Source organism: Emys orbicularis, chromosome 5, assembly GCF_028017835.1.
Source record: "Emys orbicularis isolate rEmyOrb1 chromosome 5, rEmyOrb1.hap1, whole genome shotgun sequence".
Lineage (NCBI taxonomy): Eukaryota > Metazoa > Chordata > Testudines > Emydidae > Emys > Emys orbicularis.
This window is the reverse complement of record NC_088687.1, coordinates 82701829-82718974: the sequence shown is the minus strand read 5'-3', so window position 1 is coordinate 82718974 and position 17146 is coordinate 82701829. Positions and strand designations below refer to the sequence as shown.

Sequence of the window (17146 nt, the reverse complement as noted above, 5' to 3'; positions counted from 1 at the left end):
ATTTTAAAATTACTATTTTATTAAGTTCTATAGGAGAATAGACTATAACTTATGATTTAATATTTACAAAACATTACTTAAAACCTACATTACATATGGTGAGACATTCTTCCCAATAATAATCAGTCTTTTATGGCAACATAAAGTGTTGCTAGTTCTAAAACATCCATTGATAATTACAACCCTTGAGCCTGTATCTGCTGATGAATGTTCATCTTGCATTTGGTTGAGCTATATAATTTCACCTCAGTGCATCACTACATACCCAAATGGTGTATTATGCTGTGTAGGAAGAGAGCCTGAGACATAAGCCCTTGTATCCGAGGCCTGGTATGAGGCCTGAGGCCTGAACTAAAGAGGTGGCCAAAACTTTGCTGATATGAAGCAAATTCAGGTTGTGAGCAAGAGGCAGGCCCTGCTCACAGAATTTGGCAAGCACAGGGCTGATATTGCAAAAACACATATTCCTAAGAGGTGCTGGGCACAGAGCACAGGGGGTGTTGCAGTACGGCTACCCTCACTTCTGTGCTGCTGCTGGCAGCGGTGCTGCCTTCAGAGCTGGGGAGCTGAAGAGTGGCAGCTGCTGGCCGGGAGCCCAGCTGTGAAGGCAGAGCTACCCCCAGCAGCAGCGCAGAAGTAAGGATGGCATGGTATGGTATTGCCACCCTTACTTCTGCGCTGCTGCCTGCAGAGCTGGGCTGTCAGTCAGCAGCCGCCACTCTCTGGCCACCCAGCTCTGAAGGCAGCAGCGCAGAAGTAAGGGTGGCAATACCACAACCCCCTAAAATAACCTTGTGATTCCCCCCTGCAACTCCCCTTTGGGCAGGACCCCCAATTTGAGAAACGCTGGTGTTCCCCCAAAATCTGTATAGTATAGGGTAAAAAGCACACAAAAGACCAGATTTCACAGGGGGAGACCAGCTTTCACGGTCCGTGACACGTTTTTCATGGCCATGAATTTCATAGGGCCCTATCTATTGCCCTGCATCTCCATAGCATGAAAAATGGTCAACATTTAGAAGCAGTTAGCTAAAGGGTTTCTTGAATTAATTTCCCTAAAGGCTAACCCACTCCTATCAGCACAGCTGACATCCACCAAACTAGCCTTCTTCAGGACTCATCATAACAAAAGTTTAATTACCCTTTGAATATAACAGTGTGGTGCTATGCAATCTAACCAAACTGCAATATTTTTGAAACAGTGATTGAAAAGTGGCAAAGGTGTTGATGGCACAGCAGGTGTTAATTCCAGTCTCTTACCCCAGCTATTCTATGATGTTTAACAATATCCAGTACTAATATTCTAAAATTTAATTGGAAATCAGTCCATTCATTATGTAAAATTGAAGGGGAAGAAATAATTTCTTCCCATGTATACGTAAAGCCACCCAAACCATTAACTTTTTTAACAACATATATAACCCTCCCTGGATTAATCACTTCCTCTCCCACCATGTCATTATTTAAATATAATATTGTGCCTTTTACACAGATGTGTGTATTACAGTATGATTGATAATGAAGCTATAGTTAAGGTTGAGATTCTAAATGTTTTTCTCCAGCTGCTTCTCAGTGTACCAAATACTTATTTTGGGCTACGTATCTATTTGCAGGTCACTAAAGAGGGCTTATGTTATCTTGCCCAACCTTTCTAGTGAAAGGAAATTGAGTTATTCTGTTTTTATTTTACTGTAAGAGGACACAAAATGATGAAATTTCAAGCTTCCAACTACTCTGCAAATCAGGAAAACTCACAGTACCATGTGCAGAGGGTATAGGACAGGGACAGGCAACCTATGGCACATGTGCCGAAGGCGGCACGCGAGCTGATTTCACTGGTCCACAATTTTTGAGAAGTCGTCTGCTTCAGAGATAAAATGTGCTATTTATTATGTATTTTGATGTGCTGAATTCAAATATGACAATTAAAACAACTGATTGGCTACTGTTTCTAAGATATTTAAGTTTTTACATTTTATGTCTATGTATATTGTGTAGATAGTAGAGTTTTAATCATAAATTGTAAACCTAGGTCTTTTCATGTGTTTATGATTGCTTTACATGATAATATTTCACCTGTCCTGTTTATGTAACACTTTAAAAATCAGCAAAAGGGTTATATAAATAAAATTTATTATGAAACAAAAGGCAAAAAACTATTCTGTACGTAGTTTAGTCCTATTCAGTGTCTACTCGGCGCTTCTTGGCTTGTCTCTTGTATTCATTAAATGGAGCATCTCTTGTCACTGTCCAGCAATAGTCTGCAAGCATTGATGGGTTCCATTTGCCCTGATAGCGTTTCTCCATTGTTGCAATGTCCTGGTGAAATCGCTCGCCGTGCTCGTGGCTCACTGCTCCGCAGTTCGGTGGAAAAAAATCTAGATGAGAGTGCAAAAAATGTATCTTTAGTGATATGTTGCAACCAAGGCTTTTGTATGCCTTGAGGAGGTTTTCCACCAACAACCTGTAGTTGTCTGCCTTGTTGTTTCCGAGAAAATTTATTGCCACTAACTGGAAGGCTTTCCATGCCGTCTTTTCCTTGCCACGCAGTGCATGGTCAAATGCATCATCTCGAAGAAGTTCACGAATCTGAGGACCAACAAAGACACCTTCCTTTATCTTAGCTTCACTTAACCTTGGAAATTTTCCACGGAGGTACTTGAAAGCTGCTTGTGTTTTGTCAATGGCCTTGACAAAGTTCTTCATCAGACCCAGCTTGATGTGTAAGGGTGGTAACAAAATCTTCCTTGATTCAACAAGTGGTGGATACTCAACACTTTTCCTCCCAGGCTCCAATAACTGTCGGAGTGGCCAATCTTTCTTGATGTAGTGGGAATCTCTTGCACGACTATCCCATTCGCAGAGAAAACAGCAGTAATTTGTGTATCCAGTCTGCAGACCAAGCAAGAGAGCAACAACCTTCAAATCGCCACAAAGCTGCCACTGATGTTGGTCATAGTTTATGCACCTCAAAAGTTGTTTCATGTTGTCATAGGTTTCCTTCATATGGACTGTATGACCAACTGGAATTGATGGCAAAACATTGCCATTATGCAGTAAAACAGCTTTAAGACTCGTCTTCGATGAATCAATGAACAGTCTCCACTCATCTGGATCGTGAACGATGTTGAGGGCTGCCATCACACCATCAATGTTGTTGCAGGCTACAAGATCACCTTCCATGAAGAAGAATGGGACAAGATCCTTTTGACGGTCACGGAACACGGAAACCCTAACATCACCTGCCAGGAGATTCCACTGCTGTAGTCTGGAGCCCAACAGCTCTGCCTTACTCTTGGGTAGTTCCAAATCCCTGACAAGGTCATTCAGTTCACCTTGTGTTATGAGGTGTGGTTCAGAGGAGGAGGATGGGAGAAAATGTGGGTCCTGTGACATTGATGGTTCAGGACCAGAAGTTTCATCCTCTTCCCCTTCCTCGTCTGACTCAAGTGAGAATGATTCTGGTGCATCAGGAACCGGCAGTCCTTCTCCGTGGGGTACTGGGCGTATAGCTGATGGAATGTTTGGATAATGCACAGTCCACTTTTTCTTCTTTGACACACCTTTCCCAACTGGAGGCACCATGCAGAAGTAACAATTGCTGGTATGATCTGTTGGCTCTCTCCAAATCATTGGCACTGCAAAAGGTATAGATTTCCTTTTCCTGTTCAACCACTGGCGAAGATTTGTTGCACAAGTGTTGCAGCATATGTGTGGGGCCCACCTCTTGTCCTGATCTCCAATTTTGCAGCCAAAATAAAGGTGATAGGCTTTCTTAACCATAGTGGTTATACTGCGCTTTTGTGATGCAAAAGTCACTTCAACACAAACATAGCAGAAGTTATCTGCACTGTTCACACAAGTACGAGGCATCTCTGCTCACTTTGGCTAAAAAGAAATGTGTCCCTTTGCAAAATCAAACACTGACAAATAAGAGAGCACGACACTGTATGATTTCTAGAGCTGATATAGGGCAATTTGTTCAGCAGAGTGATGTAAGCTTCGTTATGATTGCATCATCCATGATTTCTAGGAATAACATGATGCAATTCATATCATGTATGATGCAATACCAGCTTCAGATTGCATCATTCATTGTTTTGCCTAAAAAGCAAGTACTGTCCAAACCCAGTCATAGATTTATTCATAGATCCAGTCAAAGATGTATTTTAGTCATTTCTGGTTTAAATTGAGATCCCTTCCCTTTATAACTCACTTATCCTCCGCCATTCCCAAGTCAAGGGTCGTATATACTGACCCAATAGCATATCTTGAAAACTAGAGCCAATCAACAATTTTAAGCATCATTTTCGTTCTCAGTGACCCGGAATTAGTAAAGTTTGACTACATTTATTTCAGAAGCATTTTGGCTGTAGAGCAGTGTTTTCAGTGGCACTCACACTGCCCAGGTCCTGGCCACCGGTGCGGGGGGCTCTGCATTTTAATTTAATTTTAAATTAAGCTTCTTAAACATTTTAAAAACCTTATTTACTTTACATACAACAATAGTTTATTAGATATTACAGACTTACAGAAAGAGACCTTCTAAAAACATTCAAATGTATTACTGGCACACAAAACCTTAAATTAGAGTGAATAAATGAAGAATTGGCACACCACTTCTGAAAGGTTGCCAACCCCTGGTATAGGACATACAGAAAGATCAGTCTTTCCCCTCTTTTTATGAAGTATTGAAATATCCAATATTTAGCAGCATACAGTATGTAACAGAACATTCACTGTAACATTAATGCAGTCTAACTTGACTTTATTAGCATTTTTTTTTTAAACAACTCCAACACTGGCAGGGATCTAAACAGAAAGTTAGGGTTTCTATGTAAATATTGATAAGTGGCTGGATTAAAATGCCTACTTAAGAAATGGAAACAAGAGGAAGAAATGGACTTTTTAAAAAGTATTGTTTGGGTATTAAAGGTGTTTCATCATTTTAGTAAAGTCATTCGCTGCTTAAAGGCACCAGTTGGAACTCATTCCTTGTTAACTGCCCTGGGTCAAGTGGAGAAGCGGGAAGGAGACGCTGGAGAGCTTAGGGCACAATGCATAGGATGTCTATTTAAAAAGATCTATGGGTAATGATTATCACAGACCTTCTAAGCCTAGACTGGTTGAGGTCTGTCACTGAGATTACTTCCGCATCATCTAAGCTACTGTGACAGCAGATGCCTGCTGTCACAGTAGGCAATGGGCACTGCATAAAAATACACTTGGAAACCAGTAATTGAAGTGTTGAGTTACCCAATGTTTTTCTATCCATTATGTATAGATCAGGTGCAGTAGGGTTATTGATAAATGCGGTGTTGCAGGAATTCTCATCCACCTTCCAGGAAAAATGTACTGCATTGAAGTAGTTGGGTTTCATTGTTTCTGTGGATGTAGGAAAGAGAATACAATTATAGAAATTTTCCAAAGAGGGAAAAAAATTAAAGAAAAATTTTTTTTTTGTAACAAAGCAAGGAGTGGACAGCTAAATGACCGGGAAGCAACTCCACTTGAAAGCAGTAACTACCACTAAAGCTTGCAATTCATCTCCTAAATTGATATCAACTTTGATCTGCATAAAGTGGGAGTTTTAACACGTAGCCAAACTAGACCCTGTATAAACTTACACAATTTTATGCTTATGACTGGATGTGGAAAATTACATTGATAAAAGTGCCTTTTAAAAGTAGCTTATTTCCCTTTGATGTTACATGTAACTTATACCAGGTTCCAATTTAAAAGGTATTTTCAGTGGAGTCTAAAGTTTGAGGCCTCATTCCAAAAGAAATCATAAAAGCGGAGTTTGGTAAACTGGGCAAACAATATGGGTTTTAATATGGGTAAATGTAAATGTATATATCTAGGAACAAAAGATTATAGGCAATACTTACAGGTGGAGGACTCTATCCTGGGAAGCAGTGACACTGAAAAAGATTTCAGGGTCCTGGATAGTCATCTGAACATAAGCTCCCAGTGTGATGCTGTGGCCAAAAGAACTAATGTGACTCTGGGATGCATAAATAGGGGAATCTTGAGTAGGAGTAGAGAGGTTATTTTACATCTCTATATATGGCACTGGTGTGACTACTGCTGGAATACTGTGTCCAGTTCTGGAGTACACAATGCAAGAAGGATGTTGGTACATTGGAGAGGGTGCAGAAAAGAGCCATGAGAAGGATTAAAAGATTAGAAGACATGCCCTTATAGTGAAAAACTGAAAGACCTTAATCGATGTAGCATAACAAAGGTTAAGGGGTGACTTGATTACAGTCTATAAGTGCCTACATAGGGAACAAATATTTAATAATGGGTTCTTTAATCTTACTGAGAAAGGTATAACACAATCCAATGGCTGGAAGCTGAAGCAAGACAAATTCAGACAGGAAATAAGGTAAATTTTTAATGGAGAGAGTAATTAACCATTGGAACAATTTACCAAGCGTTGTGGTGGATTCTCCATCACTGACCATTTTAAAATAAAAATTGGATGGTTTTCTACAAGATCTGCTCTAGAAATTATTTTGGGGAAGTTCTAGGGCCCGTGTTATAGAGGAGATCAGACAGGATGAGCACAATGGTCCCTTCTGGCCTCGGTATCTATGGGTATGTCTACACTACGAAATTAGGTTGATTTAATAGAAGTCGATTTTTTAGAAATCGATTTGATACAGTTGATTGTGTGTGTCCCCACTAAGTGCATTAAGTCGGCGGTGTGCATCCACAGTACCGAGGCTAGCGTCAACTTTCAGAGCGTTGCAGTGTGGTAGCTATCCCACAGTTCCCGCAGTCTCTGCCGTCCATTGGAATTCTGGGTTGAGCTCCCAATGCCTGATGGGGCAAAAACATTGTCACGGGTGGTTCTGGGTACATGTCGTCAGGCCCCCCTCCCTCCCTCCGTGAAAGCAATGGCAAAAATCGTTTCTCGCCTTTTTTCCTGGGTTACCCGTGCAGACGACATACCACGACAAGCATGGAGCCCACTCAGCTCACTGTCACCGTATGTCTCCTGGGTGCTGCTGGCAGACGCGGTACTGCAGTGCTACACAGCAGCATCCTCTTGCCTTGCGGACGGCAAACGGTGCAATACGACTGCTAACCGTCGTCGTCGTCCCGTGAGTGCTCCTGGCCAGCCTCGGTTAGGTTGGTTGGGGGTGCCTGGGCAGACATGGGTGCTCTTGGCTGGCCTCGGTGAGGTCGGTTGGGGGCGCCTGGACAAAAATGGGAATGACTCCAGGTCATTCTCTTCTTTAAGTTTCGTCTAATAGAGATTCAGTCCTGCCTAGAATATCATGCCAGCTGGAGGCTTCTGCCTCAGGCTGCTCTCCCAGTCGGCAGCACCGCGCGGTCGCACCTACCCCAGCCTACCCCTTGCTCCCATGGCTCATGAAGCCTGGACAGTAGTAAGGAGCAGTTCAACTATAGGCTGAGCAAGTGCAGAATGGTGGTAGAATGTGCCTTTGGACGTTTAAAAGCTCGCTGGCACAGTTTACTGACTCGGTTAGACCTCAGCGAAACAAATATTCCCATCATTATTACTGCTTGCTGTGTGCTCCATAATATCTGTGAGAGTAAGGGGGAAGACGTTTATGGCGGGGTGGGAGGTTGAAGCAAATCGCCTGGCCGCTAATTAAGCGCAGCCAGACACCAGGGCAGTTAGAAGAGCACAGCAAGGCGCGCTGTGCATCAGAGAAGCTTTGAAAACCAGTTTCATGACTGGCCAAGGTATGGTATGAAAGTTCTGTTTGTTTCTCCTTGATGAAAACCCGCCTCCTTGGTTCACTCTACTTCCCTGTAAACCAACCGCCCTCTCCTCACCCCTTTGATCTCCGCTTGCAGAGGCAATAAAATCATTGTTTCAAATTCATGCATTCTTTATTAATTCATCACACAAATGGGAGGATAACTGCCAAGGTAGCCTGGGAGGGGTGGGGGAGGAGGAAAGCACAGGGCTGGGGTAGTTGTAGGGGCACCCCTTAGAATGGCATGCAGCTCATCATAGAAGCGGCATGTCTGGGGCTCTGACCCTGAGTGGCTGTTTGCCTCTCTGGTTCTTTGGTAGGCTTGCCTAAGCTCCTTAAGTTTCATGTGGCACTGCTGCGGGTCTCTGTTATAACCTCTGTCCTTCATGCCCTTGGAAATTTTTTCAAATATTCTGGCATTTCATCTTTTGGAATGGAGTTCGGATAGCACGGATTTGTCTCCCCATACAGCGATCAGATGCAGTACCTCCCGTTCGGTCCATGCTGGAGCTCTTTTGCGATTCTGGAACTCCATGGTCACCTGTGCTGATGAGCTCTGCATGGTCACCTGTGCCGATCAGCTCGCCACGCTGGCCAAACAGGAAATGAAATTCAAAAGTTCCCAGGGCTCTTCCTGCCTACCTGGCCAGTGCATCTGAGTTGAGAGTGCTGTCCAGAGCGGTCACAATGGAGCACTCTGGGATAGCTCCCGGAGGCCAATACCGTCGAATTGCGTCCACACTACTCCAAATTCAACCCAGCAGGGTCGATTTCAGTGCTAATCCCCTCATTAGGGAGAAGTACAGAAATCGATTTTAAGAGCCATTTAAGTCGACAAAAATGGCTTCGTCGTGTGGACAGGTACAGGGTTAAATCGATCTAACACTGCTAAATTCGACAAACTCGTAGTCTAGACCAGGGCTATGACAATGAAACCTTGTGTATACATTAATTCTCAAAGGCTCCTATGGGGTGTGGGTGTATATAATTCCCCCCCCCACCACCACCACACACAGCCTTCAGCATTGTAGAGTCCCATAACTCAGTAACAGTTACCTTTAATTATTTAGGTATCCTCACTGTGGCTGTTCTCCCATGCTGAATAATTTTGTTTGCTCTTATTTTTGTAGCACTACAGGCAAATAAAACAAGATCCTTGTTTTGTGGTGTTTAGTCTGAATAGAATCAAACTGAAACCAAAATGATAACTTTGGGGAAGGGAAGAAGAAGAGAAGGCAGAGAGAAAAGAGAATAAAAAATATGAACAATGGGTAGGGAAATACAATTCTTGGGTAGTTTTTCCTACACAGTGTATATTACAAGTTCACATGTCTGGTTAGTTTATTACTGTTAACTATATAATGTTCATTAGAAATTGTACTTTTGATCTTCAATACACCCTTCCTAATTTATTTGATTTTATAAGAGACGGTAATCTGCACTGTGCCTAGACATGTTTCGAGGTGTTGTAATTGAGAGGTGTTTAAATACCCTATATCCTTTCGAAAGGATACAAGTCATCATAATTTACTATTAGAATGGTACATGGGAACATGGGTATCTCAGTTCTCTATTTTATAGCTGTATAAACACTTTCAGAAAAAGTCGCATAGCATAGAAGCCTCAGCCAAGTTTCTTTCAGACTGAACTGCAGTTTGAACAAACAATGTTGTTGGAAACCAAGGACAATCCAAGAGGGGAAAATACGTTTAACTTCTATTTTAAAAAGTGTTGAAAGGTGCACGTCTGGGGGCAAATGCTGGATACCAGCCATCTGAATAGGCGTTTTAACTCTCCCTATTCGACTACAGGATAAAACGCAACTGAAAGCATCAGGGAGAGAAGAATGAAAGACAGCAATAGGGTTTGCAGCCCTCTTTTCCTTCATGCCAATAACCAACAACCTCCCTCCAGCTGCATGTGCCACAGAAATGCTATATCAGCTCTGACAAGTGGGTGGTATACAACTTCCTTCAAGAACCTACTGCCACTCTAAAATCAGCCATCTAGGGCTAGACCCTGAAGTCCTTACAAGTAAAAACTTTTACCCTCTTCACTATAGTTTTTGTCTTAATAATGCAGGGGTTCCCAAACTGTGGTACTCATACCCCTGGGGTATGCGAGACATTTTGGGGGGAGGGGTGGTATGAGGGAGAAATTATGGTGGCTTTTATTTATTACAGTAACTCCTCACTAAGTCGTCCCGGTTACCGTTGTTTCATTGCTCATCATTTAGAGAACATGCTCATTTAAAGTTGTGCAATGCTCTACTCTTACGTTGTTTGGCTGCCTGCTTTCTCCACAGCTGGCAGCCTCCCGCCCGCTGGCAGACCCCACGGATCAGCGCCCCCCCCCATGGCAATCAGCTGGCTTGCAGCGTTTCGGGGGCAGGAGGGAGAGGGGAGGAGCGAGGACTCAGCCTGCAGGCTCACCTTCCCTCCCCTGCCTCCCGAATGCTGCAAGCCAGCTGATTGCCCTGGGCAGGAGGGGAGGAAGGGGGAGCCTGCGCACCGAGTCCTCGCTCCTCCCTCCTGCCCCCTAAACACTGCAAGCCAGCTGATTGCCCCAGGCAGGAGGGAGGAATGAGGACTCAGCATGCAGACTCCCCCTCCCTCCCCTGCCTCCTGCCCAGGGCAATCAGCTGGCTTGCAGCGTTTAGAAGGGAGGGGGGAGGAGCAATGACACAGCATGGGAAGTAAAAGGGGAGGAAGTGGGGGGGAGAAGAGGCAGGTCAAGGATGGTGGTTTGGGAGATGGGCGGGAGTGGGTGGGCTGAGGGTTGAGCCCCTCCCCCCCCCCCCGCTGCTTGCAGAGTAGGGGAAGCTGCCGCTGCTGCACAATGTGCTTCTCCTAGCCTACAGCACCTTCAGCCTCCTTGCCTGCCTCATCTCCAGTGCCAGTGGGCTGTGCCTGTGTGGGGTAAGGGGGGGCACCTCCCAACTATAGTACCATACTGTATGTACAGTATGTTTGTAAACACATAGCACGTGCACACTAATCCCCCCCAGCGTAGTATTAAATTGCTTGTTTAAAATTGTTTAAAATGTATATAATGCCTTTTATCTGGCAAAAAAAATTCCCTGGAACCTAACCCTCCACATTTACATTAATTCTTATGGGGAAATTGGATTCGCTTAATATCGTTTCACTTAAAGTTGCATTTTTCAGGAACATAACTACAACGTTAAGTGAGGAGTTACTGTACTTACTTTCTGTATTGCATTTTCATAATAGTCTACTCAGACGAGCTTTACAGCTGTGCGGGAACTTGTTCTCTAAAATACAGTAGTTAATTTACTTCAAGACATAGCAATGAGAACACTGATACACAGAGCACTGACGTACAGAGCCCTCACCTCCAATCATTGTACAGTGCGGGTTCAGTTGCCCAGCAACTGTCAAGCCTAATTGAACTCAGAACTCTGTCAGGGTCCCCTCCCCCCCCCCAGTTGTATAGGTCACACTATAACTATATCTGTACATAACAGTGAAATATGGACAGATGGCTAAAGACAGGTAGTGTTAAGAAGAACACACAATATCAGTGATGAAAAGGGTAGGGATATGCAGGCAGCGCATAGCTCTGGAGGGGGTATGCAATTAGAAAAGTTTGGGAACCTCTGCCCTAAAGGGTGCTGAAGGCAGACATAAAAGAGAATCAAGTCCAGAATCTTATCCACTAAGCCACTGGACCACACTGGACAGTTATCCATTACATACAAATCAATATAATTGGGAAATGAACACATTCAGCTCAGTTTCACAAATATTCAGTTACAATAAGTCATTTAATATAACTTCACCTGGACAATAAATACGATAATTTCCAGGAGATCAGAATTCAGTTGTTTAATTTAACTATTTAGAAAGTTAAACAATGGAAGATTTCACAACAATTTTTATTTACATGATTTACTGTGAATATTTTAAATACCAGCTTGTGAAGCTACACAAGGACGTACCTCTAAATGGACATACCAGAATACTGCCAAAACGTTTCTTTGTCCTGGAAGCAGTGCATTTTTAACAATTCAAACCTTTCAGGTTAATGTTGGATGGTATAACTGTAATTAATGAAGCTACTTCCAAAGACTCCATATTTTACTGACTAGTCACTGCTGAGTGAAACATTTTGAAGTACAGCTCACCTGGTACAAAGAGCCTTTTAAATTAATGACTCTGCTTAAAGCATTAGGAAGCCACTCAGTGACAACAGATCCATTTGTAGTAGTAAGTCATTTATAGATCTGAGAGTCCAGGCTGCTGCATACTGTTCTATCCTCTGAATATAAATGGCAAAAAAATAAGTTTCTATCAGATACGATCACTTTCAATGCTGTAAATCCTGATAACAAAAAGTACAGACATTGCACCTCAAGCCATCATTAATGAAGAAAGTGGCACTTCTCTTTTTTGGGCAAGTGAACCTGGTTTTCTTCATTTTCATTCTCAAGACATTCCATATAATACTACTACTTAAAAGCATTTAAGAGTCATGAAATTAACTTCAAGAGAAAGAATGTTCATGTTAAACAGAGCACCAACTTATTCCATATATTTATTCATTAGTGAAAGTTTATGAAAAACTAAATGTTTAAACATTAGTTCTGCTGATAGCTGTCATAGTTGTAATTTAAAAATAAAAGTTGAATTTGTAAAGTTTGATCAAAGCTATGGTTCAAAGAGCAAAATTTTATACATTCTGTGCAACATCCCATTTCCTTCTAGTGCATAAGTCCATGTCTGCAGTTACGCAGCTGCGATAGAAGTATCATCAGCTTGTCGACCTTGTGGCTTTAAAGAAAAAGAAGAGTCAGTATAAAGATTATATATAGTTATGAAATTCATCTAGCAACATTATCATAAATGAACAGGATGTTACAATGTCTAATCAGTGCTGTATCTTTCCTAGCTTCAAAGTATTTCTAATAGCAGCACAAAAAATATTGTGATGTTATCTACATTCAATTCTTCTAACTCTCCCAACTGCCTCCATAAGCTCTTCAGGGCAGGAGCCATATCTTTATGTATGTTTGTATAGCACCTAGCATAGGACCTGACCTTGATTGGACTTTCTGGGTACTACTGCAATACAAATGTTATATTGATAATGATGTTGATGATAAATACATGCGTGAAGCAGGAACAGCCCCAGAAGGTTCTAGGATAAATTTGAAGTGGGGTCCCTTGGGAAAAGGAATATTTTAAAGAGGAAAAGCATGGATGTGCACAGGAGCATACAAGAAAGAACATTGGGATTCTGATGACCCCAAAGAAGAGAAGAAAGGAATTAAAAACCTAGGGAGGTTCTCTTGTAAATGCTCAGAACTCCTTTCCCTGGGGGGAGCAGACCTTTGTGTTGACCTAACAGCAAGTCTTGATGACTGATCTAGGAGAGACATTGATTGACAGGGTGTATAAATAATAAATTCCACCCAGCCCTCTTAGCTGCAGTAAAATTGGAGGAATGCAAAGACTGTTTGCAGGGAACAGAGAGAGGATTATAGATGTTCGAACAAGCCTTTCTCAAAGACACAAAGCAACACTTCAGGCCTCTCACTCAACCTTTCCTATTGGAGCATAAGCAGTAACACAAGATTCTGTAAAGGAAAGACTCAAGGCTAGCTCGCTAACACTGTTTTGGGTAAAAGGCTTTAAAATAAGTGGGAAAGGGCCAGAAAGATTGCATGAAACCTGTTTGGCATGATGGGATGAAATGCAATTTTCAATCATAAGGTTTTCATAATATCTGAGTAGCTGCAACATTGTAGAAAAAGTCTAGTATAATAAATTTCATTTGCGCTTAGATCTTTTATCTCTAATAGTAACTTAGATTCAGAAATATTCTGGAACCCCACAAAACCCATCACATGATGAACACTCACACTTCACTTTCTGCAATCAATTCTCACTTGAGTAATATAAAATATAAGATGGGGTGGCAGATAATAAATGAAAACTTGGAAATATTCTAACCAAATGCAGTTCCACCAATACTCAAATGCAGACAGAATTTTAACTGAAGCTTTAAATTGAATGACTATTATCCTTCTAGTCACAAGATATTATCCAAATGTTCTGAAAATGGATAATATCCTGTGACCAGGAGGATAACAGTAATTCAGTAAAGTAATTCTGGATGGTTTTAAGAGCAAAGTGCCTGTTGCTCATATAGAGCCCAGTCCAGCACTGTGTAGTGCCTGAGCAGATTGCTGCACCCACACAGAGCCCCAGTGAAGTCCATGGTCTCCATGTACACACAGCGTTGTGCCTGTGCAGCTTAAAGCAAGACAAGCCTGCTCTCTAGTTAACTGTCCATTCAGTTAATCTGCTAAGAGTAGAGCTGGGGTTGCAGTTCTCAAAAGCAAAATAAATCCCAAGTAAATTCTGAAAGAATTCATTCGTTATAAAGAGGCCAAAAGCCTCCATTAGAACCTTACTTTTACAAAAATGTGCGTTGGTATGAATCGTCTGAGCAACTGATTAGTGAAGTTTGGAATCCGCAGCAAGATGATATTAAGAGATGGTAACTGCTGATATCCAGCCATGAGAGGGTAGAAGTTGTATAACATTTCCTGCTGCGTGCCAGGAAGGATTCGCAATCGTATCTAAAATCATAAATAATTCCAGGAAAGAAAACGGTTTACTTATATTAAACATTTGCACACTCCAAAGTTAAAAATAATTCTCTTAAATATTCTCTTTAATCGGTTTGACTAAATATTCAAAATATTACAACTCTTTCTCTTTTCTACCCAACTGCACACACTGTATCATATGATCAATATGAATTTCCTCAGCCTATCCAGAAAGTCATAACTAGACACTCCTAAGAGGACTTATTTTCAGTCCTAAGATTAAAAAAAAAAAAGCTTTGGACGTGCATGTTCCTCCAGATATATTGCTCATTCTTCAGATCACCATGTCTTAAGGTTGAGTATTTACTAAATAACTCTAGGGTAATTTGATCGGACTATAGCAGAGTTGATAGTAAGCTAATAGGCTATCACAAGGTAATATTTGAGAGTCTACCATTCACTTAGGGTAGCCCATATTTGTTACAGTGTATTGTGTTTCTCTCGGTGTCACTTGATTCAAAGTGAGAGAAAAAAAAAAGATGTAAATTTCACAAGCCTTGTTTTGGTAGACAGAAATTTAACTGAGCTGGGAGTCAGATTTGTTCTGAATACAGTTACAATTAATTTGTTTTTAATATTTCTTTTCCTATTTTACAGTAAAGCTACATTAAAAACATTTAATTTTAAAATACCATTTATATAATCTAAAGCAGTGGTTTTCAACATGTGGTCCGTGTACTGTGGGGGCTCTGCAGACTATATCTAAGGGGTCTGCAAAAGGTTGTTACCATAGAAGAGTGGTTTCCAAAACTTGGGGTCCAAAGACTATGTCTAAGATTTCCAAAGGGATCCACACCTCCATTAGAATTTTTTTTTAGGGGTCCACAGCCACTAATCTAAAGAGTATGTTGAAGTCTATTAGAATAGTTTAACAGTGGTGTAAAAAGTATCATCATGCAGTAGTGACAAAGAGGACAATCTATACCTGTTTAAGACCAGAAAACATGAAAGCATCGCTTGGCTCCACTGATATTTCCACATCCTGGACTAAACTGGTCTTGTTTTGCAGGTGATATCTGACAGGTAAGGATTCTCTTACTCGACCAAATGATGGCAGATCTTTGGAGACAAAGGGATTGAATATAAAGGTTACATACAAAACCCAAGTCTCACTCAATAAAAGTAGAAAGGCTTGCAAAAAGTGGCACAAAACTCATTATCTATAGTACATCTGATCAGATGTTTCAGGAACAAATCATGAAACTATGTTGTAAGTTTTCAAATTTAACAGAATCAGCTCTAACATTAGAAAGCATTGAAAGATATCAGAAATTACTGTTACAAGACTAGTTCTATGTATCACAATATTACTTATCTGCACTAATTGAGGGGGCGAAGAAGCAGTACAAGCATGGATTAGAATGACTAGAGAACGGGCAGGTACTGCATGGGCAGGGCTTTCCCCTCCAGCCCTGTTCTTACAGGAGAAATATGGTCATCCCATGTCTGTGGCAATAAGGACAAACATGTGCCTATGGACCAAATTCTGCTCTGAGACATACTTATGGGGTTTCACAGCCTTGAGTGAACACTCCATGCATGCAGCCCAGGGCTAAATATTTCATGCATGTTAATATTACCTGCATTAACATGGAGTGGGATGCTCTCTACAATCACATGTGGTAGAGTGATCACAGTACAAACAACAGGTACACTTTCCACAGCTGAATTCCTATCAAAGAAAACAACACATGTAGACTGCATTTATATTCTTGACTACGCCAACAGAATATTGGGATCAAGCAGCAAACAAGCAATATTTACAGCAATCCCAACAGTTCAAAAAGGAGAAAAGTGTTATATGAATGTTTTTATTACAATAATCTTGTAAAAACATGTTAAAATCTAGAGAAGACAGATGTACTTTAGAATGTCTGCTCTAAAAACAAACCCACATACAGAAACCTGTGATTGAGATGGAAAAAATATTAGGTTCATTTATTTTTTTTTGGTTTGACCATTTAAAACAGTACTTTTTATACAGCTGAAGTGTTCTTTAACTTGTCTTTCTTCCTCCCCTCCCCACATGTGAAGTACTCTTTGGCTTTAGAAAACTTAAGAATTAGTGTAGGAGATCACACAGTTGAAAACTTAATAAAAATGTAAATATCACCATTTGGATGCAATTTCAGCAGTACGCACATTTTAAAAAATGGTTCCTACCGCTTTCACCCAAGACGATTCCACTGTGAGGATTAGTAAGGGAAGAAGAAAAAGCAAAATATATCCTCCCAACCACCCAGACCCTAAGAAAAGTCATGAACTGCTTTAAAAACCAGACAAGGAATCCCTACCTCTTCCAGGAGATTACATAACGTCCGGTAGCCACTCCACCTTGAACATTAGTAACTGATGGACACCGAAGACAAAAGCATTCACTAGCACTCTCGCCTGTCTGCAAAACAACTATCAGCAATATTCTGTTTAATTTTAAAGTAAAAGACACACTGAATATTAGCACAGAAACCATCCAGACCTAAAAAACTAAAGTTAGTAATACATACAGATTATATTTAAATTTTAGGAATAAAGGTGTTGTATATATGCAATATATACAGTCTGAGGGATCCCCAATTAATTCACAAACTGTACACGAAAACGTTAGAGATAATGAGGTGCTCAGTCAGCACAGTCACGGGGCCTGTCACATGGTCCCTGGGCCCTGTGAGTAGAGCTGGGCCCAGTGCCCCTGTGTAGAGCAAGTGAGCCCAATCCAGCCAATTAAAAGGGGCTGGGTTACACCTGGACCTATGAAGGGCAGGAAATGAGA

The 17146-nt window shown here is 41.3% G+C and overlaps 1 protein-coding gene across 1 annotated transcript in view; it reads right to left on the bottom strand.

The window, feature by feature from the left end:
- Positions 1-11537: 11537 nt before the first annotated feature.
- Positions 11538-17146, bottom strand: part of TRAPPC11 (trafficking protein particle complex subunit 11) — a 44498-nt gene continuing 38889 nt past the window's right edge. Inside the window, exons 26-30 of the mRNA XM_065404567.1 lie at positions 16671-16782; positions 15957-16048; positions 15302-15435; positions 14179-14346; positions 11538-12532 (exon numbers count right to left, since the gene is read on the bottom strand). Coding sequence (XP_065260639.1) covers positions 12488-12532; positions 14179-14346; positions 15302-15435; positions 15957-16048; positions 16671-16782 — 551 coding nt within the window. The 3' untranslated portion in view covers positions 11538-12487. The remainder of the gene's footprint in view (positions 12533-14178; positions 14347-15301; positions 15436-15956; positions 16049-16670; positions 16783-17146) is intronic.